The sequence below is a fragment of the Carassius auratus genome, chromosome 31 (genome assembly GCF_003368295.1).
Source record: "Carassius auratus strain Wakin chromosome 31, ASM336829v1, whole genome shotgun sequence".
Lineage (NCBI taxonomy): Eukaryota > Metazoa > Chordata > Actinopteri > Cypriniformes > Cyprinidae > Carassius > Carassius auratus.
The window spans coordinates 13,865,985-13,883,648 of NC_039273.1; the positions used below are offsets into that span (position 1 = coordinate 13,865,985).

General features: G+C 37.7%; 1 protein-coding gene across 13 annotated transcripts in view; it reads right to left on the reverse strand.

The window, feature by feature from the left end:
* The window catches only part of tp63 (tumor protein p63), a 40,514-nt gene that overhangs the window by 3,727 nt on the left and 19,123 nt on the right, over positions 1-17,664 (reverse strand). For 7 of the 13 annotated variants that reach the window (XM_026213760.1, XM_026213766.1, XM_026213762.1 and 4 more), the window contains 7 exons: positions 13,378-13,626; positions 5,844-6,030; positions 5,646-5,761; positions 5,366-5,475; positions 5,152-5,288; positions 4,840-4,922; positions 3,874-3,998 (listed from right to left, as the gene is read on the reverse strand). In XM_026213760.1, the coding sequence (XP_026069545.1) occupies positions 3,874-3,998; positions 4,840-4,922; positions 5,152-5,288; positions 5,366-5,475; positions 5,646-5,761; positions 5,844-6,030; positions 13,378-13,626 (1,007 nt within the window). Of the gene's footprint in view, positions 1-2; positions 1,650-3,873; positions 3,999-4,839; positions 4,923-5,151; positions 5,289-5,365; positions 5,476-5,645; positions 5,762-5,843; positions 6,031-13,377; positions 13,627-17,664 lie in introns of those variants that run through there. The other 6 variants (XM_026213761.1, XM_026213764.1, XM_026213771.1 and 3 more) reach the window with 3 other exon arrangements.

Genomic DNA, 17,664 nt, shown 5'->3' on the forward strand with positions numbered 1-17,664 from the left:
GGACAGACGATGATACACTGATGATTACTGAAGCCAAGTTCCTTTGCATAGGCTTACATATCGATATTACAGAAAATGATAAATGCTTTCCACTTCATGGATGTCCTAAACTGTAGAGCTACACAGAACATATCTGTGCTATTCTGTGATTCTAAAAGTGGAATGAACATGCACATGGGTTAAAAGGCACATTGAGAGGAAAATAAATCCATTTACTTGTGTAGTACTTTAAGTATAAATATCAAAAGAAAAATTATCTTTCACATGCACAAAGAAAAGGCCATTATTTACTTACCATCATGTAACAAACCCGTATTTCATAAAAAAAAAAAAAACAGGTTTCGAATGACATGAGTAAATGACAGACTGTTATGAACTACTTCTTTAAATGATTCGGAAATCGACATTTACACATAATAAAAAATACTAGGTGTTTCAGTTCACTGATATTTTGAAATGCTCTAACTGAAAGCCCCTGACAATTCAACTAAAAAGAAGAGTCGGAAAATAAAGGAGAAGAAAAGAGAACAAAGCGGAAGAGTAGGGATAGGAACACAAAAGCAGAGAAGTCATTTATTGAATAGTAGTAACTGACAAAAAGTGCAAGAGCCATTGAGAAAACAACCACCATTCATTTCATATGAAACAACAAAAGAATCTGTCAACACTATAGCATTCATTTCCTTTTCTCTTAACTGCCATGTACATAGCAGATAATACATCTTTAAGAAAATGAACAAATAATCAAGACACAAACAAAACACAATTTACTGCCCAGCAGTGCACTTTACAAAACATGACCAGCATTATCAAAATTCTGTCATCAATAAAGTCTATCCCCCATATTTATAGACAACTCAATGAGTCCAGCTCCAATAATAAAGGCAAAAACTATGAGTCCCGAGTCCCATAAAAAAAGATGTGTGCTTGGTTCCTGGTCAGTTTCGACATTCAGGATTGTTTAGAGAGATAGAAAGAAGAAAAACAGATGGAAAGAAGAGAGCAAGAGAGAAATAAGGTGGTCAGCTGAGAAGTTGCTATACTGTTTATGTGCAATGGGTTTCTGTGCAATACCAGCATATCAGTCCAACAAACATAATAAATGCTGAGGAAACAAGCCGCCTCAGTCACAAGGGCTCTTTAAGTAACATTAAAAAAAGGTATAGACACACTGAAATGTTTTAAGAAACTTTTGACACTTTGGCAAGAATACTAATGCAGCTAGATCTGAGTGTAAAGTGATTGTTAGCAGATTTAATACACAAATGGATCATTTCAATTGATAAATAATACACTTTGGAGGGACAAAATCATGCACTGAACTTAAAAAAAAAACAAATATCTAAAACGGCTTCACTTGAGAGCTCACATATTTAAAATGAGGTGTTCAGGGGGTAGAAATCAAATCCTGTCTTCAAACCATTTGTGGCATAGAAAAAGTCTAGGAGTTACCACGAGTGACAGTTTGGAGAAGCACAGGAAGCCCCTTTGAGGGGTAGAGGATGAGATGAAGAAGAGATGGAGAGAGATGAGCGAGGGATGCTCTGAGGGAGGAGGAATGTGATTCCTACTTTCAGGAAGCACTGAAGCGCCTCTTCTGCTCACCTATTGGGTCCAGAAGCTCAGAGCGCAAACGGGCCCTTAACAGGCTGTAGGAAAGAGTCAAAGAAAGACAGTGAGAAACAGAAAGACCGGAAACGCAGGCAGATGTGAGGAGACAAGAGAAAAAGAGAGGTGGAGGATTAACAAAATGGCAAGAAAAATCAAACGTGACAATATTAAAAGATATCAGACTTCATCATGAAATAATAGAGAGAGAGAGAGACCACAGTGATAAACAGGTGATGATGGGGAAATCAAACAGAAATGTTGTAAAATTATGCATATTCAAATTTTTCAGGCTTCATTAGTTTGAATTCAATTAGATTGAGATTTAAACGTCAATACAAAATGTGTTAACTAAAAAATCTCAAACTATGAGGAAACATCTCAAAACTAAATAGGATGCATGATTTTCATCTTTTAGCATGTGCACAAGGTGGCAGCAACTAAGTAAGTTTAGTCTTTGAACTGTGGAAAGAGTGAGAAAGTACAAGAGGAAATCAATCAAATAAAACACCCAACCCATTGAATCAAAGACAGAAGGAGCTTTATTGAAAATGCAGGAACAAGTATAGTTAGAAAAAAAGATTTATGAATGAAAGAGAGAAGCAACAACATGCAGACAATGCGGAAAACTACATTTGCGCTTGGTAATGTTAACCTATCTACCAAAAGGAATGGGGCTGCCCTTAATGTGTTAACATGCTATGCTCAAATGATAGTTTTGGACATTCAAAGGATGCACATTCCACAGCATGTGCGTTCTGTCTTTGTCCTACAATGGGACAGTTTTAAAGATAATGGCTACCTCGTCATTCTTACCTAGTCATTTACGTAGCTCAGACCAAAGCATGAGAAGGTCAAATTAACTCTAAAATCAACAGCTTCTCTACCTGTTCTCACACTAAACAGAGCACATTGAACTGTTTGAGCAGTTTATAGTCTTTAAAACCCAGTAGAGAAATAGAATTTGTGAGCCATGGGTACCCTTAGGAACATCTATGGGTTTTTAGAATAGTGATTTTTTTAGAAGTATAATGTAGCCAGTGGTTAATTATATTAAAAGGCTTTCACATTTTGTTAAAAAACAATGCTAACATAATGACTACAGTTTCCAAAATATGGGTGATTACGGAACCAAAATCCTTATTTTATTCAATAATTGAAAAACAGGCTATTCTAAAACCCATTAGAACTTCCATAAGGAATGCATGGTGAGTCCATTTGACCTACAAACAGATGCCATGACTGAGCAGCTCAGTTGGGTGTGGATGGTTTAGGCTTAAGGAAATTTACAGAAAGAAAAACAATGACATCCAAATCCGAGTGTACATACTACATTCCAACATATAGTTAGAAACCAGTTGATCCTTAATGAAACAAGCTGACAAAAACATGAAGGGTGAAAATGCTCCTTTAAAGCATAATTTGCAGGTCTCTCCCCCTCTGTTGAGCACTATTACGGCAGATACAATGTATTTCTGTAAAAACTTTGCTAGCGGCTAAAATCTGAGAACAGACTAAGCTTGCATTTTCCATGAATCGACTAAATTTGCATTTACCATGAAGACCAATAACAATTTGTAGGCAGAGTTTAAACTTGTTTGACTGCTGTTCTGTGGTAGTCTGCACGTCATAAAATGTGGGGGGAAGGGGGGTAAACTGAATAAATCAGATCACCATCTCAGCAAGGTACACCCTTAATAAGAAGCCAAGCCGAATGTAAAACAGTTATTATTATTACCATGTGAACTTATGTCGAGCAAAACCAGCAGGGTTCGTTTAAGGGCAAATCTTTTAACAGCATCGACGATGCACAACATAAATCTCATGCAAGATGCAATCCAAACTCATACTTTCATGCTGTAGCCAAGATTCTATCATCAGTGTGAGAGAATTAAACTGTCGCGTTAAGTTGCAGTGTTTGCACTCTAAAAACTCTCAGGTGGGGCGGAAATTAATGGCTGAACAAACAAACCAAATACTTAAATGATAAATTCAGTGCACAGTCAGTCAATGAGCAACCACAATCAAATGCAGTGTTAAAATCAAGCAATTAATTGAGCAAATTATTACAAAACGGACACAAATATCAATCTGTGGGTGGACCTTGCTAACACAGTGTAGTATGTGCCTACAGTTTGGCTGTGGCTAGTCCCATTATAAAAATGAAGAACAATTATCCATATATATATATAGGCTTATATATATATATATATATATATTTTTTTTTTTAATTGGGGAATTTCCCTGCATGTATAAGGTACTCACTGTTTCTGCAGTAGGTTCTGCTGTTGCTGTCTGTATGACTCAATAGTCTGCTGAGGGAGGAACTGCATAAGTTCCAAAGACTCTTTGATTTTCACCAAAATCTCATAGATTTCACGGCCTTTAATCTGAAGCACAGAGAAGGAGAGAGAAGGGTAAGCCTGGATGCCAGACGCCTAAATTATGCTCAATTCTTCACTTTGAATATCTGCTTCAAAAATGTCTGTGTATAATCTTTTCAGTATCAAATATTTCTGTAACGCTTTCTATAAAGCCTACATATAAATCTAAATGTAAAGTATTCTCAATGCGTTGTAAAGGTATTCATAATTCATTCACTCAAGTTATTGTTAATTTGTAATATACTATTTTACAGATAGTATATGAATAGTAGTGTATGTAAAAGTATGTAAAAATGTGTTTACCTTGATTAATAAATGCTGTAAAATATTTTTCATTAGTCATTTTTTGTACACTAATGTATTAACTAAAAGTTAACAAATTATGAATGACACTTTTGTTTGATGACTAATTATGAATAACAGTTATGAATAATACATTATTATTTTAATATGTAATGTTAACTTTAATATAAATTTAATATTTTCTATGTATTTATTATGTAGTTTAATATTTTTAATGGCCTATATAGTACAAAATACTAACACTGCATAATATAAGCAGTTTTCATAGATGTTAACACATCCTTATCAAGTAATGCACCATTCACACAGAAATTATTCTTGTTTGTAAAATTAAATGAAGAGCAACAAAATGAAAGACAATGCATGTTTCACATTTTTAAAAGTGGCTTTTCAAAGACATCCACCTAGTGAATGCTTACATATAAAAAAAAAAAAAAGATGCAAAACAGCATCCTGTCTAAACCGCCCCTAATAGATATTTCATTTCTCATCAACAACTACAAATCTGATGCTGGGATACTGCAGACAAACTTGAGATACTCACAGGCAGACAAAACACTTCCTCATCGGTGGATCTTCGCTTCTTGATGGAGTTTAGCTGAGAGAGGTGAGGGGTCTGACGGAAAGCTGTGGAAGACGGAGATAGAGGAAGTGAAACAGCTGTAGTAGAAGATCTTAAAGCACAAGACGCAGAGCCAAAGCACAGAACAGGTGGAAAAGTGGCAAGTGAGTGTGTTTGTACGAGAGGGCATGCAGTTTATATGGAGGTAAGAGAACCACCTAGGAATAAGAAAGATGCGCTGCAAATGTGTTTGTGTTAGATGAAGCCCAGCCACCAGCCACCAGCACTACTTACGGCGTTTCGTACCCTCACTGCTCTTTGAGCCATCGCTGACATGCTGTTTACGAATGCTGTCCTCATCAGCTTTGCGGTCACGTCCAGGGCACGCACAGATACGAGCCTCAAAACACCGTCGGCCCAAAACCTGACCACTGGAGAAATCCATCAAGCAATTAATTCACATATTTCCTATAACGGACATTTTATTCAATGTTTAAAATGGTCTTACTCTCTGGTTTCCAAAGTGACGATTATGAGAATAGGACGTCTGTTCATTCCACCGACACAGCTGGAGTTACACATGAAATTGTACAGGACGGTTGTGAACTCTGTGCCCACCTGTTAATAGGGGAACAGTCGTGTCATGCGCTACTCAACATTGGTCATTTCTCTAGAGCTGTTATGTTACATGAACATCTGTTGGGAATGATTTCAGGTGTGCGGTGTATGTAGGAACAGCCAGGGTTCTCTGAAATTGCATGTGTGTGTGTCTGAGTGTGAGTGTTCACCTGAGGGGGCTCATAAGGCACCAGCACACTCTGACGCCCAGTAATGGAATCCTCCACATATTGAGCATGACTGTTCCCCTCAACCCTAATCAGGTGACTGGGCGGGGCTATCTGGCCTATTAAACACAAAATTCAGGCCGATGATTTAAAACATGTTTAATCACATTTCTAGACTACAAATTCAGAGAGGTGACATACCGTCATTGAACTCTCTGCTCAGTTCATGGTTCGGGCATCGTTTGACCACCTCGGTAACATGCTCCGCTTTCTTATAGACAGGCATGGCCCGTAAGACTGCACCCTGAGGCGGGTTGGTAAGGACCTTGATTTGAATGGGACACGTTTTGGCGATCTGACAGTACAGCTTCTTCAGTTCTGTCGAGTACTGAAGAAAGAAAGAGAAGAGTTCGGTTAGCGAGAAACTAAAACAACAAAAAATTAAACAATTGAAAACACGAAACAATTTAAATTTACTTTACGCGTCTGTAATATCACCGCACTCTTATTTGAAAAATATAAGCACATTTTAATACATATTACTAAAGTGTTTATGGTAAATGTTTTTAATGTTTAAAAATAATTACTTTTTTCAAAATGATTAAATGCAATTATTCAATAGTCGATACTAAACTTCCATTAAAGGTCTTTTTTTATTATCTAAACAACGAAAGAGAGCCACACAAACACAGGCTACAGGGATAAAACAGCTGCAGTTTGGCAATGCTTCAGTGGAATAAGTGCCATATAACAGTCTTTAAAGGGAAGAGCAGCTGGCTTTAGGCGGCAGGACTTCTGGTTCTACCCTACAGATGTCACAGGTTAAGAGATACCTGTGATTAAAGACACACACTGAAATGTGCTTTCCAAATCACCTGATGCATGATTCCTCTAGGAACACATCAGCACCGTTTTGACAAAGAGAATTTGAAGTAAAAAGGTCATGATGTGATGATGTTTCCAGTGTTGAGTAATGAAAAGCTTAGACATCCCTTAAATACCTTTAATAGGCTTTCAATAAAATTTCAATGCGCCCCCAGTACCTGAAATTCTTTAAAAAAAAATGAATTAAATTGTAGAATTCCAGAAGTTTGGGGGTAATTTTAACTAATAAATATAAAATTGTTTTGTCTCATTTTAAATCATTTTAAGACAGCTTGATTCCCTCCTGGAAGTTTAAAGAGTTGAGAACCAATGGTCTGAATCAATTATAAAACAATTCTAATATAAACTGACACGTTTAGATCAACAGTTTACACAAGAATAGCTGTTTTTATACAGAAGCTGGCTGGAGGTTTAGCAATATAGTTTCTCGATGTGTAACATGTTAATGAAAATTCACTGTACATATCTTTCAGTACAAATGGTATGAGGTAATCTCAACTGCATTTCCCAAAATCCTCTTCATCACTGATGACAGCTTGACGTTTAGGGGCGTCACTGACCACAAAAATCATTGGCATCACACCATGTGCTTGAATCATCCTCATCACCACAGGCTAACTCTCCGGTGTTACTCATACTTACAGCATCATCAGGAGTTTAAGAGACTGTCTAACCACACACAATGGGTCAAACAGAAAAATAGATTAAACAGTCTCACAAAGCGTGACCGCCAACATTGTGACAAATGCAAATCATCACTTAGCCACCAATATTGCAAAAACTCATGGTATGCCACAGATTTTGTATTGTAGATAATGACTGGTTGCACATCACTTCTTTATTTAAGAAAAATAACAGACCATACTTTTCTTTGCAGCATTTAAATGAATTCTTGCTCTGAAAGCAGCGTATCAAGTCCATGGAAAATAACTGGGAAGAAAACTTTCCTGTCAACTTCATCTGAAAAGGTGAAGAAGAAAGAAAGAAAGAAGGAAAGAAAGAAAAAAAACTGCTGTGAATGTTGCCAGGGGCTATTTTGAAGAACAATGCAACATTAAATTCCAGCTCTATTAACTTTTGATATGAAGTGTTCCAATGAGAGGAGCCCGTCCCAACACCTGCTTGTGAGCTTTCAGAGTATTACACAACCTCGACAAGAACAAACACACACAAATCCTGGCCATTTCCTGAAGGAATTATTAGAACAAACTGGAAAAACACTATCTTTACCAATGCTTTACCATATGGTTCGGTCGTATTAGAAAGTCATGAACAACACTTTTACAGCATTTAATAATCTAGCATGATGGTTATTTTTGCGTTTAAGAATGCATTTTACACGTTAACACTAAAACTTCACATTTACATAAAACTATTTTATTATATTTAAAGTTATGAATTGTTTATGGTCAACTTTTTAAAAATAACATTGGAATTTAACTAAATAATACGTTGCTAAACAAATACCATGAACTATTATAATATTTAAAAAACGACTAATGCATTAACTGACGTTAACAAATTCAGCCTTTTTGTCAGCTACACTGAAAATAGATTTGAATAGTTCATATTTTTTGCCTCCTGTCCTGTCATATCACTTGCTCACGATGTCTTCTTCAGCGTAGCAACAGCACGCAGCTTCTACACTCATCACCTGCACTCTCACAACTGACTTGACCCATTTTAGCTCTGACTAATTTAGTGCCTGCATGGGTGCTTTCACCGATGGATGATGAAGGCGTTTTGTGCGTGAACTCAATGCTTTTTTGAAAGGTGTTCTATAAAAAAAGAAAGATAAATAACTGTAATCGCCCCTCTGCTCCTAACCTGATATGCCTCTGTACGCTCCTGTCATTCAGTTAAATGAGGTGAGTGAGGGAGAGAGAAGAGGATACGAGGACTAAAGAGAGAGTTGTACACACGAATGCCAAAGGGTCAGTCACACAGAGGCCCAGCAAAAAAGCCAGCGACAGATATAAATGACGGAAACTTGACATACCAACAACAAACACCGTTCTCACATATTTTGAAACATCTTAAACGGCAACCTACAAACCTTATAGCAGCACATAAACAAAGCAGTCGATGTGCCAATTCTAGCCCTAAAGCAACACATTTTGAGAATGCAAATATGTGTGAAGGCTGCGGTGTTTGCTTGGGGCCAAATGAGACACTACTGACAGGGAAACAAACACACACACACACACACACACATGAAGGGTGGGGCCATAAAATGATCTGATGAATTGGAGGCATTAGCTGTTTTACAGGGAGGGGCAAGGTGGTGTTAACATGCAATTATGTTCCAGTCACAGGCTACAGTGTGAATTACCACACAAACACACACACACACACACACACACAAAAGTTTAAAGTAACTCTTTGAACAGAAAAAGGGGATTTACAATCTAGGATGAGAACGACTCATTGATATTTTACAACAATGTTTAATTTGTCTATTAGTTAATGCAGTAATGCTTTTGTCTATTTAATTAATGCATGAACTAATAATAAATCATTTGATGTATTTATTTATTTTTTAAAGTTAATATTGATGTATAATTGTTCATTCAAACACATAACACTAAACACTGCAGAACATGCTTAGCAATGCACTTTATTTCTGTTTTAGTTTAGGATTTTTGTACTTCAACTTATTGTAGTCGGTATAGTAAGCACTGATCAAATTATTAATAACACTTATGTATTAGTATACTTTAATTAGCAATCAATATTGACAAATTTAACTCTCTTCTTCTCATCAAGGCTGCATTTATTTGATCCAAAATACAGAGATGAAAAAAAAATTGTATAATTTTATTTAAGCCTAATAGTTTTCTATTTTAATAGTGAGATGCAAACCTGAATTTTCATCAGCCAATCATCCAGTCTCCAGTGTCACGTGATCAATCCAAAATTATTCAATATATTAAAATGATGTGACACTGAAGGCTGGAGCAATTTTTTTATCATTTGAAATAGAAAGCCATTATTGCATTACACTATTGCACTATTTCTGTATTTTTGATCAAACCAATGCAAGCTTGAGCATAAAAAACCTCTTTAAAAAAAAACAAAATAAAAAATCTTTCTGAGCCAAAACTTATAAACGGCAATGTAAACCGGTTTCTTCAAGAGATTTCTACACAAACAGAGATTTGTGCACACACAACCGCAGTCACACAGACAACAAACGCACACACATACAGTGTTGTACGTGTTGTGACAAGTTGTCAGCCGAGTGTGTGTGTGTTTGAACAGAGCAGGGCTGCAGGCTAAGGCTGGATTCATGTCTCAGCATGGCAGGGCGGGTTGGCCCAACGCTCTGGCGCCTCTGGTCTTGTCCCACCTCATACCTGACATGTACCATCACGCCCGTTGCTTCTCAAAACCTGTTTCATTGGGAAAGAAATAAAATGTCTTTTTCCCATCTTTGGCGCAATGATAAAAATACCTGTTCGCCGAGTTTGGAAAGTGAAGCATTTGAAATAAAACAGAACTTGAGTGTAGGGTGCAAAACTTAATCAGAAAATGCAATTCTGTTCAAAAGCTAATTTCACAGGGCATTGCTGTTCATCTTTGCTTAATATTTCTTGCTAGAAATGTTGGGGGCTAAGCAGCTAATAACTCATTATTGCATGCTCTTTACACTTTGCACTGTGATGGTGCATGTTTGCATGACTTAGGAAAATGCATGCAGCTATGGTTCTGAATAGTGAATCAACCAAGCCATGATTTTGCTCGTCAGGCCTGAAAGCTTTGCATGGTGTTTATGCATATACACTTCATTTGATTCCAAAGTGGAAAATATGCACAAAAGGGTGAAGCAAAAGATACATATCAACATTTAAATGCAATTGGTTTTCAGACATCAATAACTTGTCGTGTTTGTAGTGCATTTGGAAGAAAATTCATCATGTTACCAACCCTCATCAGATTCATACTTTCTCTAGTGGTGTAAACAAATGCCCCAATGCTTCCTGGCACTAGTTAATGCCCTGTGATTAAATTATATGCTTTGGAAATGTGATCTTTCCCAGAAAACGTGTGACAAGCTTTGGTGTAATTATGCTGGATTTCCCCTCATTTTGGTCGCCCTGAGTGCTGGCAAATTCTTTCCTTACAGCTACCTTTATTTCTGAAAATGGTGTTTGCATTTCTCCTCTCATTCCATTACACTCTGAAGGTGTTGCACAAAAGGTGGGATTTAAGGTCATGTCTAATAAGTATATGCTGGACCTTTTCAGGTAGCACTATGCCATCTTGACTGCATGAGAAAATGGAGATTATGATTGTGCAAGTGAGCCAAGGAGTCTGGTGCTGAAAAGACTGATCTTCTCTTTGACTCAGCCCAGCTCTACCTCTTGCATTGTCGAAAAGCACAGGTTATCTTTTATTGTTCAAAGACACAAAACAACAAGAACAACAGTTCTCCAAACAGAACCTGTCAGAGATCCAGATACGCCTTTCTTAGAAATCATTGCCCTATCATAAATATCTTTTCAACTCCAGTTTTTTTTTCTTTTTTTTGGTAGGTAAATTAACCTCTCCCTCCTTTTCTTTCTTCTTCCTCTGCTTGCTTAGGTTTTAGGGCTTAACGTGGCAATGTCAGACAAGTCTTGACAGGCTCGTTGACACAAACAAGTCTCAGCTCCATCTCACGAGGCGTGGGACGGGCCTGCAGATGTTCCAGGGACAAGTTGCATCTTGCCATCTTTCGCTAGAACACTCGTCTCTTTGAGCGCTTCTGTCCTCCCCCAACTTCTATCCTTGTTCTCATCTCCTTGTCCTGCGGCATTATAAGAGACGCAGTCGACAAGCTTTACTCAATGAGCAGGGAACAGCCCCTTCGGCACTGAAGGGTTCAGTAGGAAGGCATGGAGTATTTACACGAGTATTACTGACCCATTCTACTAATCCCCAGCTCACTTCTTGAGACAACAACTCCAGTGGTCGCATTCCTTCGGTCAACGCCTTCTTTACAGGTGAACCAGTGGCCAAACAAAACCGTGCCATATTGTTGGATGCAAAATGGAGACTCCGCTCTAAAGGACATCAAGCAAAACAAACACAGAGCCAAGAAAGGTGAACTGAAAATGATAGAGCGGATGCGTTTCCTCTGAAAATTGAAAACGAACAAAAAAAACAAGTTTGTGTATGATGTGTCTTATCATTGACATCAACAAAAAAAGCAGGATTGCAAAAGCTTTCCCGTAAATCAGGAGCGGTAGGATGCAATGCCAGGAAATGTGTGTGGGTGTGTGTGTCATGGAAGCCAAATTCAGGATAGATTGAGCTGCGCATGAAGAAAAAGCGTGGGTTACATTAAATGTGAGCCACACAACTGCCTTTCGTTGGGCTAAATTGTTATTAAATTAAAGGAAGAGATATTCTCCACCATGTTCTATGCACTGTGAGAAAGGGAAACATGAATGACGTCTAGGGACGTCTTAAATGAGACAACCAAGGGTGTGGTGTCTTTCTCACACCCAGAAGTCTGCGCTAAGGTGTCTGACAACTTCTGCTGTACTGGTGAAGTCAAAGAGCAAGGAAGACAAGGGCTGCTGTGGGAATAGGGTAAATGTCACAATCCCACACTGCACTGTAGCCAATGAGCACTGAGCAAATCACAAACCAATCTCCGCACAACTTGTGTACTCAAAGATGTGAGACAGTATTACTGCAGTTGACTCACTGGTTTATCAAAACCAAAATCTGCCAAATTCAAGATCAATCTAATTTAATGTCTGTGATTAAATAAATCTTAAGTTAGCCTTGTCAGAAATAAAATGCATCGCATTTGGCGCAAAATGACATAACCGTCGTTGTTGTTATTGCTAACACTGTGAAAAATGAGGAAACGTTCTGAAGATAAGATTTAAGACCTTAAGTAACTAGCAACCGCTAGGGAGTGCAGTCCAACTGAAAGTAACTTTTTGGTTGACAGACACCAGGTTCCTTGTTCCCGTGCTACTACAACTAGCTTAGCGGGTTTAGTCAGTATGATTATCAAGAGGTGACACCTATCTATGCAAAACTGAGTGACAGTGACACAGCTATTGTAATGCTCACTGATGCACATTATTTCCGCTATGTGGACATAGCGGTTTATGAAAATAGACACAATGCGCCAGCAAACAACTCACCAGTAGGGGTCAGTCATGGCTCTTTTCGGAAAGAATTTTCTTTTTGATTTTTAGAAATTCCAAAAATGTTTATTGAATAAAAATAAATAAATAAACTGCATATGGTTGAAACTATTCCAACTAATTTTGTGCAAGTAGTAAAAGAAGACAATAAACCCCAAGCAGTAATCTATTGTGCAGTAAACCAAGCCAGTTTAAACCTATGCCTGCCTTTTTTCTCTCAGTCAGGTGAAGTTTTGTAATTGGAAACTTTCATATAGATCATAGAAGTGTCTAAATCTTAGATCAGACAGGTAAAAACACTACTATCCTCCTGGTAGATGAACCATTGACACCAGAAATCAACTACTTTGTGTAACGTAGAACCACAGTGCATTGTCATAGTACAACAAAACACTCAATTCACAGACCACTGCCATGTATAAATGGGATGAATGGTTATGAGTGGTTTGTGACCAGAGGGCAGGAGGTCCAATTTCTCCAAAAGGAAATATTTAGTTGTTGCCCTAAAGCCAGACACTTAACCCCAAAATAGACTGAAGGGGCAACATGCTCTCCTCTCTATGCTCCTGTATTGGTTTGGCTCCAATACCTTACCCTTTGAATAGTTACCTGAATAATTGTTGGGGTAGTTTACTAGCAATATTTATTATATAATAATGTAAAAACAAGTGTGTCACACATAAACAGACATTGTGTCTTACCGTCCAGGTGGCTGATTTGGCTGTGCTGGACTGTTGAAAGGACACATCAAAGGTGTGTGGGCCAGCATAGTCTGTGTTGGATGGGATGGCAGGTGATGGAGACAGGGCTTCGAAGGTGGAACTGGGCTGGGCGTAGGGTGATGGTGCCGTTACATTGTTCTGAGCATGCTCGTTGTTGTAGGGGCTGGTGGAGGTGGAGCCACCATTTTGATCCATGCTGTTGAGAAGCCCCAGGCTTGTATACTGAGGCTAGAGGAAAAACAGAGTATTTTTTATCAGTATAAACTCTTTTCAAGTTTTTACGGTATTAGAAGTGTCATACAAACAAAGACGAAATATTCATCAAAACATTAATGAGTTGTTGCCACAATACAGCTTCTTTTGATGTTAATACACCAGACTATACTGTAATGGTGGGCTTAGAGAAACAGATGATGTGCATAACAGTCAGTGCTTGGCAGACCTAAATAAGTCTTTGTCCAGTATGTTCAAGTCAGAGAGAATTAAGGCTCTTTATCAAACTGTTCCTCAAATAGCCATATCTGTGTACTTGAGTAAAGAAAGGCAGTCCTGTTACAGCCACAGATACATCAACCATGACAGAAGAGAAGGATTACCAAAACACTAGTGATGCATTATGTAAAAAAGGAATCATTTAGAGGTTGTACATTTTCAGTTATGCTGTTACCGGCCAATTAACACGATCTAAACTATTGGAAATAAGAAATTTGCAGCAGCCTAAAATCTAACAGGGACTAATGGGGTCTTAAAATGTAGAAGAAGCCAATTCTGAGTTCATTTGAAGTGTCATTTATGACATTCTTTAACCCAGTCGTTTTAATTCTATATATAGGTGTGAAACTGCAGTTGTTTACAATGTAAACAAGCATCACATTTAGGACCAATTAAGTCTTTAGCCCGCCTTAATTGCTCTAGGTTGTTGGTGAGGTCCACAGGAATGAAGACTCTAAATGAACTGGAAGATGCAGTAATAACAAAAGGATGGGGTTGGCAGTAAATGGGCGAAACGCAGTTCACACGGCTCCTGTTGCCTTGTTCTAGAGAAGGCGCAGAGAGGAATTAAAATGACTGTCATTTGAGAGAAAGAAAAATGTTCTGGAAGTAATCCAGCCATTTCCAGCTCCACTCCTCCAGTCCATTCCTTTCCATTTATACACGCCACATTCCTGGATGAGGTGCCATGGTTGTATGGCTCTTTAGACCATCATTAATCTCAACTGAGTCCCTTGTTTATTTCAGGCATGGATGGAGACAGCTGTCCAGCATGCACGCTTATTCCTCTTTCTCTCTCTTTTCCTGTCTCTTTCAGCCCTTCACATAAAATTCTCCCGGTGCTGCTGGTGGCTCGGGTGAATCGCTAGGCAAAATATACTATAAATGTGACTAATGCATACTAAAACAAATCATTCATTCATTTATTCCTTAAAATGGCTGGAAACAAATAGTATTTTTTTTAAGTCTTAAAAGATTAAATATAGACGATTTAAATATATATATTTTTAAAGATAATTATGTATTTTGTACACATACACACCTGAGAGTGGGTCAAATCACTGACCTCAGAATACCTCTCTGACAGTGCCGTAGGGAATAAGAAAAGAGGTGCCTTTTGGGATGTACAGACAGGGGTCATTGTGTGTGTTTGTGTGCCACGAGTCTGCTCAGCCTCCTGGAAACAATGAGTCTCAGGCTTTTAAGAGCCTATCTGAAGAAACAATAGACCAGGTCTATTGGTTTATGAAAAGAAGCGTATTGTAAGAGCAGACGGGGCATACCCACACAAAAAGAACCCAAACATAATAGATGTACCCTCCAGCCTCAACAGTGCTTCTTAAGCACACACATCCTTTACAATGAAGCAATCAGGACATAATAACAAATCTTTTAGAGACAGTAAGGCCATGCAAGTCAGTCTGAGTGTGTGATCCCACTATGGAGGTGTAGGTCTGCGTACAGTCTGCTTTAACACATTCGCAGTACATTAGCATTTGTTTGAAATTATAATTAAAGTTGGGCACTCACAGAGATTTTAAACTTACTTAAACTATTTAGAAGAACAATCTGCACATGCCTGTTAACCCTAAAAAAAATGCAGAGGAAAAAAGTAACAGCTATTAAAAAAATAGGATTTTCTTGGTAAAAAAAAAAGTTGAGTAGGGATTGTAAGGGATTGTAAAGTATGTAAAGTAACGCATTGCAAAAACATGTTTGTATAATATTCATGTATAGTCAGTAGCTGTAATGTAGTAGTAAAATGTTCAGATGTTTACAAAAATTCTAAAATGAGTTAATTATCACAGGTGATTGCACTTTGTGATTTATTTGAACATACAATACAAATCTGTGAAATTTCCACATTTCTGAGACTCATTAGAGCAACTCAGTGCTGAAGGTTGCACTGATAATAAGGCGAGGAGAAAGTTTATCAACTGTGCTAAATACAAAGAAAAACTTAAACATTATGCAATTTTGAGTAGACAAAAAACTTCAAGTACAACAACTTTATTATTTAGTCCGCCTTTTAGATCATATTGTGATTTCCTCTAACACTGTTTTATGAAATACTATTCCTCAACAATGCACCAACCAAATACCAACTGCTTAGAAATACCAGGCTGTTTATAGCTTCCTTGGAGAGTGATAATATAATATAATATAATATAATATAATATAATATAATATAATATAATATAATATAATATAATATAATATAATATAATATAATATTATATTATATTATATTATATTATATATGAACAAGTTACAAGCTCAAAAAGTAGAGCATGGCACCAACAACAAAAAAGGTCATGGGTTTGATTCCGAGGAATTGCATGAACTGATTAATCCAACCCAAGTTGCTTCAGATAAAAACGTCTGGCAAATGCATAAACGTAATATTATAAAAAGCCTTAATATATAGAGCATTGACCAATCTGTTTTGTTTCCAAGCAAAACCCTGCTATTCTTGTGTAAAAATATAAATATGGCCATTTTAAAAATAAACACAATCTTAAAGTTAAATGTTTCTTGAAAAATATTACGGCAATATAATAAAACGATTAAGATTTCAATTTCGGCTCCAACGAATTCCAGGGTAAAAATAAGCATCTCAGCTGCATCTTTTAGCAATGCGTTCTAACAATGTGCTGTTGACAGATGTCAGCAGTGCCAGCATTACAGTTGATTTTCAGCCTCAAATGGTATACGTTTTTGTTCCTGATTCCACAAGATGAATTCTAATGGCCAAAACCACTAAATTCTAACAACTACTTAAGTCTAGAGTTTGAGAGGAAAATGAGTGCTCCTAACTCAAGAGCAGTCACAGGAGCTGAGGCTGCCCTGGCCTGGGGGGTGAAATGGCTGGCATTCCTGGGTGTGTTCCAGTGACCTGGGCAGTTTGTAACCCGGGATGGGTGTTGAGAACATCTGTGAGGCCTTGATGAGTGACCACAGGGATAGAAAACATTAAGCACTAAATTGGGGTGGGGGTGGGGGGGGGTTAGGTGGGAGTGATCTTATTTTCTTCTCACTTCGTACCCAGTGGGCTGGGCAGAGCAGATGATTGTATCTATATCCTCCACAGTTAAAACAATTACAATTCCTAGACTTCTCAGGATCACTTTGATGCACACATTCTTCAAAGCACCTCCGCGATCTATCACTCAGAGGAGCGGGAGTTAAACCTGAAGCCCTTTTGTTGAGAGAAAGCTGGACGCATCTTAAGAGAAAACCTGCTGTCAAAGAGCAAAACCAAAACTTTACTTAGAAAAACTAAAAGTTAAAATAATTAAAGATAAAACAAACCCAATAGAGGACAAAATTTGATTTATTTGAACTATCACTTAAAACATTTGTGGTAAATCAACATTAATAGGACCATATTATTTCTCAAATTCCTTGCACCTCCATTTCTCCACTTACAACACCAAACATGCATGTCTACGGACTTGTAACCCCTACCATGATTAAAGAGAGTGAGACACAGAGCGTTTAAAAGCATTAAATCAAAGCTATATGGGCAGTGGATTGGTTACCTAAAGCCAGCTTTAAAAACATAAGCTGAGAGGGGGGTAGATGACCGGACTGTGTTTCTACCAACAGGTTTGTCTCTGAGCTAACAGTGTTGTGTTGACAACAGCTTTGTGCAAGAGAATGGCAGCACTGAAATCACAGTCTGAACTACCACCTGTCAGGAAGGAATGGGAGTGCTTTTAGACAACAAACACAGATCCGGACAAGATTTGAGAAGGCTTACAACGCTCAAGT